At 48.6% G+C, this 19,521-nt stretch overlaps 1 protein-coding gene across 1 annotated transcript in view; it reads left to right on the forward strand.

Annotated features, from left to right (window-relative positions):
• The first annotated feature begins 10,442 nt into the window (after window positions 1-10,442).
• The window catches only part of LOC127191967 (guanylate cyclase D), a 37,257-nt gene continuing 28,178 nt past the window's right edge, over window positions 10,443-19,521 (forward strand). Inside the window, exons 1-3 of the mRNA XM_051149324.1 lie at window positions 10,443-10,449; window positions 13,453-14,211; window positions 18,126-18,421. Coding sequence (XP_051005281.1) covers window positions 10,443-10,449; window positions 13,453-14,211; window positions 18,126-18,421 — 1,062 coding nt within the window. The remainder of the gene's footprint in view (window positions 10,450-13,452; window positions 14,212-18,125; window positions 18,422-19,521) is intronic.

Consider the following 19,521-nt stretch of genomic DNA (forward strand, 5'->3'; position numbering starts at 1 on the left):
CTCGAACAGCGATGCAGTCTGAAGAGCATATTGCTAGGCCCTTGCATTGCTGTGTGACCATCGGAATCTGTACACACAAACATGCTTACATCACACTATACAACTCATGTCTGCAGCCTGTCTTTGACTGCTGTGTGATATGTTTCTGTATGTAAGAAGCAAAGGTTGTGTGGTCACATAGTGGAGGGCACGTGATTGATGGGAGGCTTCCGTGACACCTAAATGGAGTCCTTCATGCCCTGTAGACACAGGTAGGATGTAAGGGAGGCCCAAACTCAGGACCCGATGGTAGCATTGCAGTCATGCCCTCTTCAACTCTTGAGGGGCACTGACAGGCAACAATGGGACCCCAAGTCACATGGGGGTGACATTTAGGAGACCAGAGACGGGTCTAAAAATTCTAAAAAAAAAAAAAACCTTCAAGTTGCCCTGAACTCTTGTGCTAGCGAAAGCAGCTCCCGCAGGCCTTTCTGAGCACCCCTATGGCTACATAAACCCTCCCCAGGGCATTCTCTCAGCATTTTATTGTTTTCAACCACACGCAGGCTTCCACCCCAGCAGAGCATGAAGAGCCCCATGGTTCAACCAGCAAAAGGCTGGGCTGACCCCTGATGGAAGAAGCCAACGTGCCAGGAGGCAAGGAAGGAGGAGCGCAAAGGCTTTCTTAGCATAAACTTAGCTGACTGGAAGAGGCAACATCTCGTCCTGGAGGATGATCTTCCTGGGGGGGCTGACTTAGGGGTGGAATATGATAAAGGTCAGGTTAAATGCTCTCAGTGCCCAGCCTCACTGCAGTGAATGACTTTAAGCCCGTGCCAATCCCCAGAAGTTTGGGTCAAGAGGAATGATGCTAAGATTACACTGGGCCTAATTCACTGCTATGGGAGAGCTGGTCTCAGGATCGAATAGTTTCCCTTGAGCACTCAGTAGTTTTTTCATCTGTTGGGTGGATGAGCTGGAGTTTGGATTCAACCATAGCACTGGCTATAAAGAAGAAACGTCAGCTCCTCCTTAGGACAGGGAGAGAGAAGCATCTGGAGGCCGAGAGAAGCAGACACGTTGGGGCTGTGACACTTGCTAGCCTCCTAGGAGAAGCAGGAGGATGCTCCCTCCACCAGAGCCGAGAGGGATGCATGCATGGAGTGGGGCCCTGCTCATGCTGAAGACCTCTGGGAGCCAGAGATGACTCTGGGAATGATGTGATGGGCGTTCTTTAATGTCAGTGTGGGTAACAGGAGCCTGGGAGTTCAGGTAGGGAAGAGCCCTTGACCATCAGAACCAAATGGGTGGACACAATTACCAGAACAAGCCATGGGCACAGAGCCATTGTGGAAGTGTTTCTGGGATCCTTGGAGTTTTTTTTTTTAACTAATTGCAGTATCTCTGATGCCATAGGCAGGATGCTTTGGCATGAAACTAACAGAGATAAAGCAAACACAAAGGTTACAGGTTGGACAAAGTGGCTTGGGCAGGTAGCTGGGTGGTAGAATACTTGCCTAGCATGTGCAAGGCCCTGGGGTGAATCTCAAACACTGCAAAAAAGGTCATATTTAAAGAAAAAGATAGGAGTCTATAGGGATGACCCTAGCTGAGACTCCAAGCAGCAGGTGAACTCAACACCTCCTCTAGCCAGGAGGGACTCTCAGTGGAGGGAGGGGGACACCAACCCACCCATAAGACTTTCAACCCAAAATGTGTCCTGCCTACAAGCAGTGTAGGGGAAAAGATGGAGCAGAGATTGAGGGAATGGCAAAGCAATGACTGACCCAACTTGAGACCCACCCCACGGGAGAGAGCCAACCCCTGACACTATTAATGATACTCTGCTGTGATTGCAGACAGAAGCCTAGCATAACTGTCTTCTGAGAGGCTTCATCCAGCAGCTGATGGAAACAGATGCAGAGACCACAGCCAAACAATAGACTGAGCTTGTGGAGTGCTGTGGTAGAGTGGAGGCGGAGAGAGGATATAGGGAGCCAGAGGGGTCAAGGGCACCACAAGAAGACCCACGGAATCAACTAACCTGGGGTCCATGGTGGTTTACAGAGGCTGAAGCACCAAAGAACATGCTTGAACTAGGATTAAACCCCCTACATGTATGTGGCAGATGAGCAGTGTGGCCGTCATGTGGGTCTCCTAACAATGGGAGTTGGAGCTGTCTCTGACTCTGTTGCCTGTCACTGGATCCCTTTCCATAGCTGGGCTGTCTTATCAGTTCCCAGTGAGGGAGACTTGAGGTGCCTTAGTGGGTTGATACCCCTTGGGGGCCTCCAATTCTCTGAAGAAGGAGAGGAGGGAATGAGAAGAGGGACATGAGGGTCGGCCTGGGAGGAGAGGAGGGAGGAGGCTGGGATCAGGCTGTAAAGTGATTGCACAAATAAATAAATGAAAAAAAATAAAGAAGATAGGCAAGAATTTAATGAGACTAAAGCTTGTGAGTAGAAGTGAGCTAACATTGGCCAAAGAGGTAACCAGATTGCCCACTGAACGAAGACAAGGCCATGCATCCTGCTGGTCTGTTGCAGTGAGCTAAACTGGGTATAGTTTCAAAAACTGTTTTACTCCTTGTGCACAAGTACGTGGCCTCAAGGCTTACAAGCCAGCCGGGTGCTTATATTAACCCAGGGGCTGCCGCGTCACTTTTGCTCCTGGCACCACCGTTTCTCAAGGATGCCCTGGCTTTATAGTTTAGTCTTGGCCCTGTGAGAGGAGGGAATACTGTCAGTGTTTGGGCTACTGGAGAAGCAGCAAGGTGGGGCAGACCATGTTCCAGCCAAGTTAACTCTACAGGACCATTCATGGACAGAACATTTTTTTTTATTGGCTTTCTTTTTTTTTACTTTATTAATTTATTCATATTACATCTCAATGGTTATCCCATCCCTTGTATCCTCCCATTCCTCCCTCCCTCTCTCCTATTTTCCCCTTACTCCCCTCCCCTATGACTGTGACTGAGGGGGACCTCCTCCCCCTGTATATGCTCATAGGGGATCAAGTCTCTTCTTGGTAGCCTGCTATCCTTCCTCTGAGTGCCACCAGGTCTCCCCATCCAGGGGACATGGTCAAAAGTGGGGCACTAGAGTTCCTGTGAAAGTCAGTCCCCACTCTCCACTCAACTGTGGAGAATGTCCTGTCCATTGGTTAGATCTGGGTAGGGGTTCGAAGTTTACCGCATGTATTGTCCTTGGATGGTGCCGTAGTTTGAGCAGGACCCCTGGGCCCAGATCTGCCCATCATAATGTGGACAGAACATCTTAAATGAGAAATGTGTTTCTACACACATAGCCAAGTAGACTCTGGCTCCTGGGGCAGGGTAGCAAAGCGACAAACATGCTGTGAAGGCAGGGATGGCAAGCCTTTTGCCTGGTTAGCCATATGCTAGAAGGGATGGCATTCACTGACAGTGGTTGTTTCCTGCAGCAAAGCTAGTGGGGGAAGAAAATAAGAATCAGTTGCCCACTTGCAGGACCTCAACATTAGGAATTTTCTTTTTCTTTTTTTTTTAACTTATTTATTTTTATTTTGTATGCATTGATGTTTAGCCTGCATGTATGTCTGTGTGAAAATGTCAGCTCTTGGGAGTTTCAGACAGTTATTAGCTGCCATGTGGGTGCTGGGAATTGAACCCAGGTCCTCTGGAAGAGCAGACAGTGCTCTCAATCGCTGAGCCACCTCTCCAGCCCCAACATTAGTGATTTTCAAATTAGTCAATAGCAAGAGCTGCCACTGGGCTCTGCCTGGATGCTTGAGTCCATCCTTGGGGTTACCAAAGGCATTTTAGGAGATGATTTTTCGCCTTGCTAGTGGTTTCTATCTTGTCTTCGTTTACTCCTTGATCTTGAGGGACTTGGGATCTATCCAGGGTCATTTGTGTGGCCATCCTGAACCCCACCTGCCCAGCTACTCTCATCACAGGGTCTCCTGTAAGAATTCAGGCCCTGTGGCCTGACCCAGCAGCATCCTATGACAAGGCTATTGAGAGGGAGCAAGGGTGGAGAGGAAATTGTGCTTTGCATGAGTAGCGTATTAAGGGCTCAGAGGGCTTTCCCCGTTTTGTCCCCTTGTGGCAATCTCTCTATCATCCCTGAGGAGAAAAAGTAGTATCCTTCTACAGTCCTGCTTGACAATTGAAAGCTATCTGGAGTCATCACAGTGCTGGCGCCTTGCTATGAACACAGCTCCCTGACTGCCAGTTCCCAGCCTCAGAGCCTCATGGGGCTAGGACAGGGGTGGGTGCTAGGTCCCTTTGAGGCAAGTGGATGCTGTGGATCTTCCACCATGGGGGGGGGGTGCGGGGAAGCTGGGAGGTGACTAGGCACAGGCTCTGAACTGCTACTGAGCACTAACTGTCGGGAACGAGCCAGCAGGACCGCCTTGGCCTTCGCCTTCCTAATGGAGGATGGGGGAGGTTATTCAACCAGCTTCAGAATGAACGGATAAAAGTTTGCATGCACAGCAAGAGCCAGATCACTATCTGGCCTCCCTAACCTGGAGAATAAGGGCTCTAGGGGAGAAAATATGAAAAAGAAGCATTGAAACATCACACCCATCCGTCCCCTGCCCAGAGAGAAAAGCCAAAGCTTGCTAGACCCAAAAATATCTGAAGTGAATGCCTGCATCAAAGGCTCAAGTGGCTTAGGGACAGCCACTCCTATCACACTCCTGTCAGCATGCATTTCTTTTAAAATTTATTTTTACTTATTGTGTGTGTACATGTAGGCATGGCACATGTGTGCAGGTGTTCATGGAGACGGAGTCAGATCCCCTGGGTCTAGAGTTGCAGGTGGTCATGAGCAGCCCAGCATGGATTCTGGGAACTGAACTGAGTCCTCTGGAAAAGCAGTAAGCGTTTTTGAACCACTTGACCATCTCTCCAGCACCAACACTTGTGTTTTGACTGAGGAAAAAGCTAGAAGGGTCTTGGAAGACAAGGGCGATTGTTGTTGTTTTGGTTAGGATTTCACTGCTGTGAAGAGACACCAAGACCACAGCAACTCTTATAAAGGAAAACAGTTATTTGAGGCTGGCTTATAGTCTCAGAGGTTCAGTCCATTACCATCATGGCGGGAAGCATGGCGTTGTGCGGGCAGACATGGCGCTGGAGAAGGAGCTGAGAGTTCTACATCTTGACCCACAGTCAGCAGGAGACTGTCTCCCTGGCTAGATTGGAGCATATATTATCTCAAAGCCCACCTCCACAGTGGCACACTTCCTCCAACAAGGCTGCACCTCCTAATAGTGCCACTCTCCATGGGCGAACTACTCAAACGCCTGAGTCTATGGGGGAGGGGCGGGCATTCATATTCAAACCATCACAGTCGCCAATACAGACCAGGAAAGTTTCCACGCCACCTGTCTTCACTGGACTGAATCAACAACAGTCTCTGACACCTGCCCTGTGACTCTTGTCCAAGAAATTATAGCCACCCCCCCCACCGCCCTGCCGCCCCACTTCCCATCAGGAAGTACATTGGAGTGCAGTGTGCAACAACACAGGTCTCTGTTGTTTTGTCCCCAGAGCACTCCAGTTCTTTGTCATCATAACAGGGCTCAAGGGGACATTGGATCAGCTAGAGATCCCACAGAGTATCGTGGCAGTAGGTTAGATTGATGACATTTTGCTAATTGGACCTGATGCTAAGAAGGTAGCCAGAATTCTAGATGTCACACTGGTAAGTGCCAGGGAGAGCCAACAATTCCGGAGGTTGTCCCCGGACCAGGTCCCAGATGGTCTAACGCCATGTTGGGGTGTACTTCCTTCTTCCCCCCTTCCCTTCCTTCCATTTTCCCCCCTTTTTGTGTGTGCATGCTCATGGGGTGAGGGATGGGCCTGGGGCTCGGGCTGTAGGTGTGGGTGCACCTGTGCAGAGGTGAGAGGTGGGGGTTGGAGGCCAAAAGTCTACTTTGAGCATTGTTTCTCAGAAGCCATGCACCTTTTTAAAAAGAGAAGAATTAATATTTCATTGTCATTTATAATCAAATGGCTGTTGGGTATATTGTTGTACTTTTCACAAATTAAAAAAAATGTATGTTTTAACCAGCTGATGGATATTTTTGCTTTTTCAGGACACGACAAAGCGAATTCATTAACAGTGGCATCAAGCTTTTTTTTTTTTTTTTTTCTTGTCAGCTCCAGAAAACTTTATCCGCCATTTGACCCCTTTTTATGAGACATGGAAGATCAGCGTGCATCCGACTTCACAGTTTGCAGCAATGTCCTGGGAGTCGTCCACATTGCTGGGACGGATGCCTTTTAGAGAGGAATGAGAGGAAGCTCATCATTCTGCAAGGACCACAGCACGTGTCTCGGAGTTGCAGGCTGTTATGCTACCTCCTGCAGCACCCAGGGCCACCTGCAAAGCTTCCATTGCCCCTGATCAGCTTCATCATTTTTGCTATTGTGGGAAGGTACCTGATGAGCTCCTGAAGAAACAGACCCGAGGAGGCAGAGAGCATGCGCTAAATTTGTTGTTGTTGTTGTTGTTGCTGCTATTCTTCATCATATCATCATCATCATCATCGTGCGTTTGCTTGTCCTTATCACTTATGTATACAAGATGACCCATAGCTGTCAGCCAGCTGCTTCCCCCACACTCTAGAGCCCCATGGATAGGTGGAAGTAGCCTTGACAGCCAGAATGTAGCCTAAACACACACTTGACCCATGGACGTTTATTATGACTATGGCGCTGCTGCGTGTCCAAGCAGCGAACAGCAGAGGTCGCTGCTGAGCAACCGTTTCTGTAGAAGGGTGGGTATCAGCCCCACAGTCTGACTCCATCAGCCTGAGTCAAGAATTGGAGGGTGAACTGCACACACACACACCTGTTTTTCTCATCTCTGGTGCTTTTGATGAAGCTGTGACTATGATCATACAGACCACACCTCTGACTGGAGGAAGCGTTTTTCACTGCAAGGGCAAGGAAGCAGGTGGTGGCTGCCTTCCCCTCATCTGTCATCCGAGAGCATCTGGCTGATGGGCTAGAGAAAGGGAGTGCTGGGGCTGTGACAGGGTCAGCGGGGACAACATCCTGTATGATGGGGTCCAGTCTAGTGGTCAAATGTACCATCCTGTAGTCAGAGCGTGGGCCAGGAACCAAGAACATAGGGGGACCTCTGTCACTCTTACCTCACAGACACACTGAAGGAAGCTCATTTGTTGACATTTCTGTGATTCTGTAGAGCAGTGGTTCTCAACCTTCCCAATGCTGTGACCCTTTAGTACAGTTCCACATGTTGTGGTGACCCCCAACCAAAAACTATTCCACTGCTACTTCTCAACTATAATTTTGTTACTGTTATGAATTGTAATTTAAGTAAATAGCTGTTATACAACCTCCGAGGGGTCGCGACCCACAGGTTGAGAACCACTGCTTTAACATGGGCAGAGGTTTGTTGCTTGTTGTTGTGGGTTTTTTGTTTTGTTTTGTTTTTGAGGAAGTGTGTTGGATCTATCTTTGGCCATGTGTACATCTCAGGACCCCTCCGCTACCCCCAGTCAATCCAAGAAGAGAGCTACTACATAAGCCCCAAGTGACAGATCTCAGTCTTTATTGGGGGGCTTTTGTCAGTGCCCCCATAGTTGGCAAAAAGGGTTATGCTAAGGATACAATATGTTAGCCCCGAGAATTGCCTTGTCCTACAACCCTGGCTAACCCTGTAAAGACTAGACTCAGATCCTTCAGGAAGGAAGCTTTGTTTCACCTACCTGACAGTTCCAACAGCCCTATGGTAATATAACTCTTCCCTCTATATAAAAACTGCCCAGTCCCCAGTGAGTGCCAGTGGCATCTAGTGTCTGAGTGGAAGTCACCCTGCTGCACCACAAATCATCTTGTGGTCTTCGTTCCAAGGAACCATGTAAGGGTAGAACTGCCGCAGGCCACTGTCAGTCCTGTGGTAAGAACAGACTCTACAGGGACCTTCCCAACAGACGGGCTCAGGTAAAGGACCCACCTGGAGCATGGATCCAAACAGGAAAGAGAAACAAGGGACCAGGGTGGTGGGGAGGCAGCTGTGCTGTCCCCTGGCAGACCTGCGAGGTGGTGGTGACGGATGCCGTGAGGCCCAGGCCCTGGTTCCTGATCCTGCTCACTAAAGAAAGTGACGGGTCTTTGAACTTCCTCGAGCTGTCAGTTTCTCCCACTGTTGCACACATGCAGGGAAGAGACTGTGATTGCTGCCTCACGCCAGCAACCCCCACTTCCCGTGATGATGATGGGGTACTTGTCACTGGCTTCCGAACAACATGGCAGAGCTGGTGTGGTTAGCTCAACTGACATCATAGCACAAAAGGTTGGCTTGCTGGCAGACACTCTGCTGCTGGCTTTGAAGAGGCAAGTGGGCTGGGTGTGGTGGCGCACACCTTTAATCCCGGTACTCAGGAGGCAGAGGCAGGTGGATAGCTGTGAGTTCAAGCCAGCCTGGTTTACAAAGTGAGTCTAGGACAGCCAAGGCTACACAGAGAAACCCTGGCTTGAAGAAAAAAAAGTCAAGTGGACACCACAGCCCATGGCCAGGGGAGCTTGGAAACAGATCTTTTCCCGGTTGAAACTTAGATGAAAGCCAGGCCTGCTCCTGTTTGCAGCCTGTCAGACATGAAGCAGAAGTCTCCAGTTAACCAATCCTCAGATCTTAGAACCTATAGAACCTGTGGGATAATACTGACTTTGTAAAAATATGTGCTATGACATAAAAATGTTAAAGTGCTTTGTAAGAAAAAGCTACATTTTGGTGCTGAGGAGTGTGTGGTGAAATTTCTACTTCTACATTTTTCACTGATATTAAATTATGAAAACCTTGCAAATACACACAGAAACAGAAAAGGGAGTATAACAAACCAAAAATACACCCGAGAGTGAGGGGGTGAATTTCCCAGTGTCTCCCTTTGTCTGTCCTTCTGATGTCTGTGAGTGTCTCCTTTTGGCTAAAACCTGCCCAAAGGCCATGACATAGGATGATGGGAAGGGCAGTTTCTGGGTTAGCTCCTGCAGTGAACGCAGCATACCAGCTTTCTTTCCTTCCTCGCCCCTTTCTCTGAGATTAGGCAGCCTGCTGAGGGACCAGAGAATGGAGATGAGAGGCAATAGGTCTGTGTCTGACACATCAGCAGGGGCCCTGAAGCCCTCTCAGAGCAATATTGGGGCTACATAAAAAAAAAAAAACAAAAAACAAACACACACACACACACACACACACACACACACACACAACCAAAATTAACTTATGACACACCTACTCTTTCTTGACTGTTAAAATCATGCTAAAGACTGCATAGTAACATAAAACTCTCATGCTGGGCTGTGTACCTGGCACTGTTGATGGTCTTTGCTTATTCGTAACATCTCTCACTTTCACACAGTAGCCTACCACCTTTATTTTTTTTTTTAACTCTTGTGTCCTTTCATATTCCTGTTAGAAAAGGTCCATGAAGATTAAAAAAAAATTTTTGTTCTTTCCACATGTCAATGGGACTCAGTTATCTAGGACAATACCTAAGAGGCAGATGAGTTTGGGGGAAATGTCAGGAATTAGGGGTATGGTTGAGGGAAGGAAAAACAGTGGCTTTGGCTCACTCCATGGCAGAACTGGGACGTGAGTTCTTAGTAAGCTCCGGATGAATCAATAAGGTGACAAAGAAAATAAGACATGTTTTCACTTGGCAAGGTCATCTCTGGGGTGAGGCACAATGTGATGGCAGTTTTTAGTAGACTCAGGGCTGTCAAGAAAATCTTGTTGTCCCAGGTAAGAGGTGGTAGGTGGAGGCAGGGTGTGAGTAAGCCCACTGGACCGAGGTCTTATCCACCAAAAGGACAGTAGAAAAGATCTCTCATTCAAGAACTGCATGGTGTGACAGCACGGTGTGTGTGAAGCTGCAGGCAGTCAGCCATGCCACTTATTCGCTCTGTGCCCTCAATCAAATTACCTAGCCTCTCTTGGCCAACTTTGTTTATCTCTAAAGTAAACGTAATAACAGTGCCTCTGAGGGTAGAGTGAATTGTGCTTGGCCCTTGATGGATGCTCGTTAATGCTGGGTTCTGTGACTTGCCTGGATGCCCTGCATTCTGGGTGCCCTAGAGAGGCTGGAGCTGTCCACAGTGCTGAAGAAACCCTCTCATCGTCTCCCCCTCCCTCCCTCCTTCTCTCCCTCCTGTCCTCAACTCTCCCTTTCTTTCTGATGGAGCTCCCCAGAGCCCTGGTGTCTGAACAGATCCGGTTTTCCAAATGGTTTCTCTGGGCTCCTAAGGGGGAACGGGAGAGGATGAGCCATATCTGTGCCTGTCCCCAGGCAGGAGTCTTGGTAGACAACAGGAGCAATGAGTGGCTAGGACAATCACACAGAGAACGAGAGGCCCCAGGTCAGAGAGTGCTCAGGACTGCTGAGGACCCTGTGTGAGACCCTCAGGACTGACGAAAGTGCAGTGTCAACTCTGAGGGCCCATCATGGCAGGTGAGTCTGCAGGGAGCATGCCCTGAAAAGAGCAAAAAGGACCAGGCTGGGGTTAGGAGGGTGACCCTGGGCTCATAGGAATTCTCCATCTTTGTCCTGTGGGCTACTGTCATTCTCTTTGGTTTGGTGTCTTCATTCAGACAAAAGCTTCTCTGACTCTGAGCTCCGGGGTTCTGATGGGAGCCTTTAACTCCATGTGGGTGGCCTCATAAACCCAGCAACCTATGGCTAACCCTAAGGCCATCTCTAAACCCCCTCCCCATTTCAGGGTGGCCCTTCAACCTGTTGTGCCCAGTACAGAGGGACCAGAGGAGCTTACACCCTTGGGGGTATTATGTGGAGGTGAATGCTGCTAAGCTCAAGGATAGAGAGCTCTGTTTCTGTGTTCTCTTGGCACACTGAACATCAATGTGGAAGGATGTTTAGAGACTTTAAGATGCAAACTGAGCTTTGTTTGCACAGTTGGGGAAACCAGGGGCAGAAAGAGGCCTGGACCAAAGTGCTACAAATCAGGGCCAGATGCAGTAAAAGGTGGCCCCTGCTGTGTCTTATCACTGGCCTCCTGGTGCTATGAACCCTGAGTGTCTCTGCAGGCCATTGGCTGCAGGATTCTTGAGGCACCAAGATTTACCAGTAGTACCTTAGGTCAGGGGTCATACTGGTGTTTTGCAGGGTCAAAGGAAGAGCAACCTCCTCTCTCTGAGCTTCAGGGTCTCAATCTGGATACAGAAGGCTTGACCTAAACATCTGCCATCCTTAGGCTCCGGTACTCCATATGAGATAGATGGATAGATTATACACACGCACGCATGCAGGCAGGCAGACAGGCAGATAGATGGCAACAGAGTGAGTGAGGGTGGGTATTGATTCATCTTTGGCTGGGAAGTTGGAGGTTAAGTTTTGGTTCTGACTTGGTCCCACCTTTTGTAAGACCTTAGACAAGTCACTATCCTACCTAGAATCAGTCTTCTTTATAAATGCGAGTTTAGGGTCTCTTTGGGAGCTTCTGGGAGGCCCCAGCAAAGTCTGAGTCACCAGTGCTTTGGGAAACAGACCAAGGATAGTGACTGGTCCCTGGTCCCTTTGACCAGGGATGGCTCACGCTTCAGTTTTTAGCTGGAGACAGACAAAGACATTGTACAGCCAGAGCTCATCCCATGGGCCAGAGGGACTCACTGTGAGGGCAGGTGGACCTCAGCTGCATGCTAGGAGACCACTCTCTGAATATCACAACAGAAGGCACTGCATCCACAGGCTCAGAGGCTAACAAGAGACTAGCCTTTTGCCCACCAGCCCTGAGTCGGGAGAAGCAGAGTATGAAGTCATCAGGGCAAAGTGCTGGGCACTGCACAGATGCTGAGGCTGAAGCCTAGCATGACGTGGAGACTCAACTCCCTGCATCCTTCCTGCTCAGCTCTCCCTGCTCTCTCTCTCTGCATCTTCTGCTTTCTCTCAAAGATCTGAAGGTAGGGTAGTAATGAGGAAGAGGCGGGATGGCCCTACTTAGTAAGTGCAGAGCATCCATCCCATCATAGACAGGACGCATATGGTTTCCACAACCCACCAAGTAACTATTTGTACCTCCACTTTGCAGGCTGGGAAACTGAGGCTCAAAGAACCTCAGTGTCTAGCCCAAAGTTAAAAGCTAGGAAATGAGTCTTCTATATGGTTACAAGGCTCCTCTCCCCGCCCCACCCCAGCATTGAACATGATTTCTAAAGAGCTGCCCTACCTAGACCCTTTTTTATGGCTTTCAAAGAAAAACTTCCTTTCCCCTGACCTCAGTCTCCAAGTGTAGGGTTGATGTGAGCTCTGCCTCCTCCAGGAAGCCCTCACCACCCTTGCTCTCCCCTGCTGATCCTCCTGTCTATGGCCCAAACTCATGGCTAGCTCTTCCCTTGGCTGAGATCTGCCTCCCTACTCACTTGGCAGTTTCGGGGCGGGGGTTGGAGGGTAGAATGGTTTTTATTCCTTCCCGGAGTTCTCCACATGACTGTATAAATGGTGTGGGCAGAAAGATAGCTGAGCCCTGTGGATGGCCAAGAGCTTACAGCATGTTTTCAGACAGGAGGCAAGAAGGCCTTCAGGGGGGTGTCAAGAGTCTCTAACACTAGAATAGAGCAGGAGCGACAAGGAATATGGCCCCTGTGCCCACATCAGACATAGCTACAATGAAAGTCAGCCCTTGCCTTATCCCGACGCAGATGCGGTCTTCAGCTCTCCATGAACCTCTGCAGGCCCCTGGCTGCAGGATTCTTGAGACACTGAGTCTGGCAGCAGGGCCTTAGGTGGAGGAATCTTACTCCTGTTCTGTAGGATAGCCAAACATGTACACAGAGTGTCATGGTTGAAAAGGTCGTGTTTGGGGTAGGGGAGAACGGACATGCGTCTTAGCCTATCTCTCTACTAACTTTATGCCAGTTCCCCCAGCTTCTTCCTCTATGCGGTGAGGTGGAGAGACCATCTGGTCCAGACAGGTCTGTGATGGGTTTGAGGAATGGGACACACATGGATAGTGCGAACACTTTAGCTCCAATTCTCTTGGTGAGCAGGGGCAGCAGGTGAGCTACAGCACTTGGCACATGTGCTTTGCTCCCAAGGCCTTGGGCTCAGCAGCCAGGGTCTTTGGGTGGAGCTGGCCTTGTAGAGAACAGTAACAGGGCAAGGAGCACTTGGTCCTCCTTAAAGATGAGTTAAAGAAGAAACAGAGGTCATGTTTTTGTTTTTGTTTTCAAAGTAGGACACTGAGTCCTAAGAGCTTGGAATTATGCCGAATGCTGTCCATGGTAACATTTGTCAGCACAGTACGACTTCTGAGCAGTTTTTGCTGTTCATATTTTCAGAGGAGGAAGACAAGGCTGAGACATCCCCAGAGGCTAGCCTGGGATCTATGGATGGAGGCAACGGGTTGGATTTGGGTGTTATTCCTGTAGGCAGCATTCTGTTTGAGCTCCATCCCCAGGACTCTCTTAGACAGCTAGACTTACCCACACTCTTCCCCAGGTTTGCAGAAAGGCCTGCACCCCGAAAGCCAGGACTGGACTGTACCACACAGGAAGACCTGCATGCCCTGCCAGGACAAATGGGGGCTCATTGTCAGTCATCTGAGGACAGCCTCATCGATATCAGTCCTCTCTGTGGTATTTTGGGGTGTCCTTCTGTCGGCTGACTCCTTTCCTTTGCTGGCATGGGCAGGAGAAACCTTCACCATTGGGGTGCTGGGTCCTTGGGACTGTGACCCCATCTTTTCCCAGGCCCTCCCTGGGATGGCTGTCCAGCTGGCTGTAGATCGAGTCAACCAGGATGTCTCAATGCTTCATAGCTCCCAGCTGGATTTCAAGGTCATCCCCACAGACTGTGACACCCCTCATGCCCTGGCCACATTCGTGGCCCACAAGAACACAGTAGCTGCTTTTGTGGGCCCTGCCAATCCTGGGAACTGCCCAGCAGCAGCCTTGCTGGCCCAAGGTTGGGGCAAGTCCCTCTTCTCCTGGGCCTGTGGGGCTCCAGAGGGAAGAGGTGCCTTGGTGCCTACTTTGCCTTCTGCCGTCCATGTGCTACTTTCTGTCATGAGACACTTTGGCTGGGCTCACCTGGCCATCGTGTCCTCTCACCAGGACATCTGGGTAACCACAGCCCAGCAGCTGGCCACAGCTTTCAGGGCCCATGGACTGCCCATCGGACTGGTGACTTCTTTGGGACCTGGAGAGAAGGGGGCCACAGAGGTTTGCAAGCAGCTCCATGGTGTGCGTGGTCTGAAAAGTAAGTATACCAGGGCCTCGCACTGCTGTAGGCATCCTGGACTTCACATGGCCACAGGAGGCCCTTTCTGGATCAGCCCATGGGCTGAGCACTTGCCGAGTCTCCCAGCAACAAGCCTGTAAGCCATCCTTTCTGAAGGCTTCCCCTGGCAGACCACAGAGAGCAGGAACTTGTCCCACTGGTCTAGTCTGATCTGACTAGGCAGATCAACAGGATCCTGAGCTCTGGTTCAAATGTTGGCTGTGAAGCCTACTTTTTGGTGGTTGCCTTTGAAATGAAAGTTTCAGGGGTGTAACAGAGATCTAATCATGGCTAGCATTATAAAAAGAAAGAAAGGAAGAAAGAGAGAGAGAGAGAAAGGGAGAATGAAAAGAATAGATTTGAGAATGAAATAAAACATAACTCTGTGTGTGTGTGTATGTGTGTTTATTCATGTGTGCATATATGTAGTTCTTAGAGCTACTTTCATTGTATCCCATAGGTTCTGGTATGTTGTCTTCTCATTTTCATTTGATTCTAGGGATGTAAAAATTCATTTTCTAATTCTTTGATGATCCAGTCATTATTTAGTACTACGTGGTCCAGTCTCCAGTTTCTGTAGTTCTTGCCAATTATTGATTTATAGTTTTAGTCTACTGTTATCAGATAAAATAGAGAAAATTATTTTAGGGCTCTTTTTTATTCCTTAAGAGTTGCTTTGTGTCCTAAAATGCAGCCTATTAGTCATTCACTTTACTGTCTTAGGATCAATCAATGTCGTTACATCCAGTATGGTTAGCCAGGCAGTGGTGGCACACACCTTTAATGCCAGAACTTAGGGGGCAGAGGAAGGTGGAGCTCTGTGAGTTTGAGGCCAACCTGGTCTACAAAGAGAGTCCAGGACAGCCAGAGCTCTGTTACACAGAGAAACTCTGTCATGAGAAAACAAAACAAACAAAAAAAAAATTGAAGTCTTATAGCCAGATGTTAGAACTGCTACACTTGCCTGCTTTTTAATTCCACTAACCTGGAATATCTTTATTATCCTTTCACCAAAATGCTGTCTTTGTCAGTGAGGTGTGTTTTCTATAGACAACATATAGATGGGTTCTCTTTTCTGTTTTAAATTGAATCTGTTAATCTATGTCTTTCAATTGATGAATTGAAACTGTTAACATTCAGCATTGTTATTGAAACATATACACTAATTTCGGTCACTTTGTTAGTTTTGTAATATTTGGTACTTTCCCAATGCTAATTGGGATTGTACTTTTCTAGTGAACTTTATTCTTTTTCATGTCCTCATGGATGTGTTTACTGTTTCCATTTGTGTATTTGCTAGCCCAGCACATTTCTTTACCTTTTTTTTTTTTTTTTTTTAATACAGAAGAGTAAGATAAAAGATAGCCTTGCTGGGTATAGTAATCTGCGCTCTCATGTCCAGCACAATACTAACAGAATTCTCAACAGAAACTTTAAAACTAAGAGGTTATGGGCAGTACTTCAGTCTGTTCCAGACGTGACTTTGTCTTCTCTACTGCAGCTTTTCCTTTGAACTCTCCATTTGGAATTTCGTCTATTCCATTCTCTTTGTGGGCCCTTCCTGTGGAATTACTGATTTTCAGAAAGTCACATCACATTGGTTTTTCATGTTTCTTGTGTTTCTGTGTTGGGACTTATGCATCCAGGATTAGGTTGGATTTTTCTTTATCTACCCCTATTATTTTGGTGGAAATATCTGCAATGTTCAAATTAGCCTAGGTTGTAGCCAGACTAAAGTGCCATTCCTCTCTCCACTTCAGTACCTGCGCCTTCAGCCTATGTACTCGGGGCGCTCACCCTCATCTCTATCCTACTCCAATGTAGCTGATTCTGGCAGCTGATACATGAGTGATCACAAATAGCAATCTATACCCTCAGAAATCTCAAGCCCAGGCTCCCAGGTTCCTGACCAAGAGCCCAGCCCCAAACTGGAGTGGTTAGTATTTATGAGTGGGACCAAGCGTTCCACACCTCCCTGCTGGGGATGCTTGACTCACCATATGAATACTCAGTTCTATGAGATGTATCTCCAGCTGAGCTCTGAGGATGTGGCAGGAACAGGCTGGGTCTCAGCTGTAAGGGGCCTGAAACTAAAGAAGAGACAAAATCCAAAATAGATGACCTGTTTGGAGGTGAAGGGGGCTTTCTAGAGAAGGTGACATTAAGGCAGGACTGGACAGTGAATGGGAGTCAAGGGTAGAATAGAGATGACAGAGGGGCATTGTAGTGCAAGGTGTGCAGTTAACACCCCTCATGCCCAGGAAAACAAGGGACAGTTTGGCTCTTGTCAGATGGGGCAAGGAAGGGGCAGCTAAGGAGGCTGTGAGACCACGCCTCTGCCCCTGAGACAGAGAACTGAGTTCCAGCCATGATACTAACATTCAATTCAGGAGGCAGGATGTTGAGGGCAGCTGTAGGAGTTCCACGTTGGCCCTACTAGCTGTGTGGCCTTTGGCAAGCCACCAAAAACCTGTCTTTGCTTTCAATGTTCTGTGCTCCTCAATAATTTTCTCAGTGGAATGAGGCAGCTTAAAACTCCTAGTTCGTAGGGTGGTGAAGATGATGAACATGGCCAGTGAAGAGGTGCCCTGAACCAGCTTTCTGCCTAGTTACATGGTTCTCAGCTGCCCCTTGTGGCCAAATATAAAATGGTGCTTCCAACTTCCCCCAAGAGAAAGGGGATGTCTGAACAGAAAGTGACAAAGCAGGTGGGAAGCGCTCACCGCTTCGTCTGCCTATCTTAGTGGGTCTTCAGGAGATCGTCTCACTATTTGGGTTTCAGATAACTCATGGCCACCAGCCCACACAACACAGCCACTCCATGCAGGCTCTGACCTCTGTGTGATGAGGGACCTCAGGCCCAGCAGGGAGACCTCTGTTCTTTTGTGGAAGATGGTAGCTCCATCTTTCTGGGTTTTCTAGAGACTCGGAGGTGGAGGTCACGAGTGGGCAGAGGTGACAGTGGGGGTGGTGAACACTCTCTCAGACTAAATAGTGGTGATACAGGTTTGTAAATATACTCAAATGACCAAGGCGTACACATTTAAGGATATGTTTTCTGATATGGAAATCATGTTAATTTAAAAACTTAAGCAAGCATAATGCCATAAAAACCTATAAACCCAGTCCTTGGTAGAGTGAGGCAGGAGGATCACAGATTCGAGGCTAGTCTGGACTACCTAGTAAGTGCACGGCCAATGTGGACTATATGACAAGACTAACACACACACAAGTTTTTTAAGTATTATAAACTGATGGTAAGCCCTGGGTTCAAGTCCCAGCTCTACTATTTTGGTGCTTATATGCTCTAGGAAAATTCATAAGCCACTCTGTGCCTAAGTTTCCTTCACACACACACACACACACACACACACACACATATCTTCATGCTGCTGTGATTTTTTTTTTTAATTTGAGACAGGATGTTATCATGTAAGCCCAGGCTGCCTTAAACTCAGTATCCTGAGTGCTGGCATTACACGTGTTTACTGCCCACCCACCCCACGCCCAAATCGGCAATGAACAGCTACATGTAAGGGCATTTGGGGACAGCCATTGGACACAGTTGATACATATCAGCAGTTATCAGGGCCTGAGGGCTGAAGTGGATGAGAAGCTGTGCCTGCTATGTGGCATGCTGGGATGTAAGGTCAGAGGGCCATCTTAACCTAGGGTTATCCTCGATTGAGAGGAGTTTTTTTCACCTAGATTTGGTGGCCTCAAGCCATAATTATTCTAGGGTCAGGTTGAGGGCAAATCTCACCTATACCCAGAATCCTTTGGAGCTGAGGCTAGAAGTGTGACCACAGATTTCGGGAGCTCTGAGAACCTCAGGATTTGGGTTTTGGGCAAGAGCTGAAGTGCAAAGGTAACCATGCCATGTTGACTCCCAGTCGTGGTGCTGTGCATGCACTCTGCACTGCTTGGAGGCCTGGAGCAGACCACCCTGCTGCACCGAGCGTGGGAGGAGGGCCTGACAGACGGGAGACTGGTCTTCCTGCCCTATGACACGCTGCTCTTTGCCCTGCCCTATCGCAACCGCTCCTACCTGGCCCTGGATGACCATGGACCCCTTCAGGAGGCCTATGACGCAGTACTCACTATCAGCCTGGACTCCAGTCCTGAGAACCATGCCTTCGCTGTTACTAAGATGAATGGAGGGGCCACTGCCAACCTGGAGCCAGATCAGGTGGGTGCGTCAGATTCTCTCCAGCTCTGGAGGGTGGGGCCCTGAGCCAGTGTGTGTGCACACTTTACCCATTACAGATCTTTCTGGCCTGGGCTGGCTAACCAGGCCACCCCACTGTGGCCACAGGACCTGAGTCTGCCTGCTTAGTTCATTGGTATAGGCTTGTGCTTGCTTTCTGTCTCTAATGCTACTACTCTCTCTCTCTCTCTCTCTCTCTCTCTCTCTCTCTCTCTCTCTCTCTCTCTCTTTCTCTCTCTCTCCCCCCTGCCCGCCTCATCTTCTCTCCTGCTGTGTTGTAACTTCCAGTGACAATGTACTCAGTTCCCATAATCTTATTTTCCAGTCGTTCTTTATCTAGACACACCCTACCTGTCCTGACTCAAATCTCTCTAGCAGGCGATGAAGACTAAAAGAAGAAAATGTTGGGAGTAGATTTTTGAGGTTGCCATTATGAACCTGAAAATTGTTATTGGTCTGGTGAGGCTACTGCCTTGGCTTTGGTTTGTAGGATTTGGCTTAACTCCAGAGCCTGCTTCATAATGAGGAGGAATAGCAGTGGCTTGAGGTGACAACAGGGCTGCAGGTGTGGATGGAGATTATTCATCCTTTTTAAAAATGTGAATTGGGTCTCTCATATGCCACCATGTGAGGTGTCAGGGACCTGGTGATATAAGCAAGACAAGCTTCCTTCTGTTGGGGAACACAAATGACAACCATGGAGACGGTGTATGTTGTAAACAAAGTCAAAGCGATGGTTTCTTCCAAGAAAGCAGACGGGAATCAAGAGACGGAGAGAGGTGGACTAGAGGAGTGGACAGCAGAGATAGGGTGCACCAGGAAGTTCCCCCTCCCGTGAGGAGGTGACACTTGAATGAAGCTCTGAAGAACCAGGAAGCATCAGATGAGGCCCTGAACAAAGGGCAAAGAGGATGAACCTGCTAGAACCAAGAAGCTTGTGTTTGGAAGGTTTGGGATATATCTGAGTCAGAGAGAGTGGAGTAGTGGTGGTAGTCATGGAGACCGTGAGGCTGCTCAGTGGGGCTGGGGTAATGTAGCCAGAGTGTGGACTGTGTGGGGAGATAGGATGGCAGTATACACAA

This window comes from Acomys russatus, chromosome 7 (genome assembly GCF_903995435.1).
Source record: "Acomys russatus chromosome 7, mAcoRus1.1, whole genome shotgun sequence".
Classification (NCBI taxonomy): Eukaryota; Metazoa; Chordata; class Mammalia; order Rodentia; family Muridae; genus Acomys; species Acomys russatus.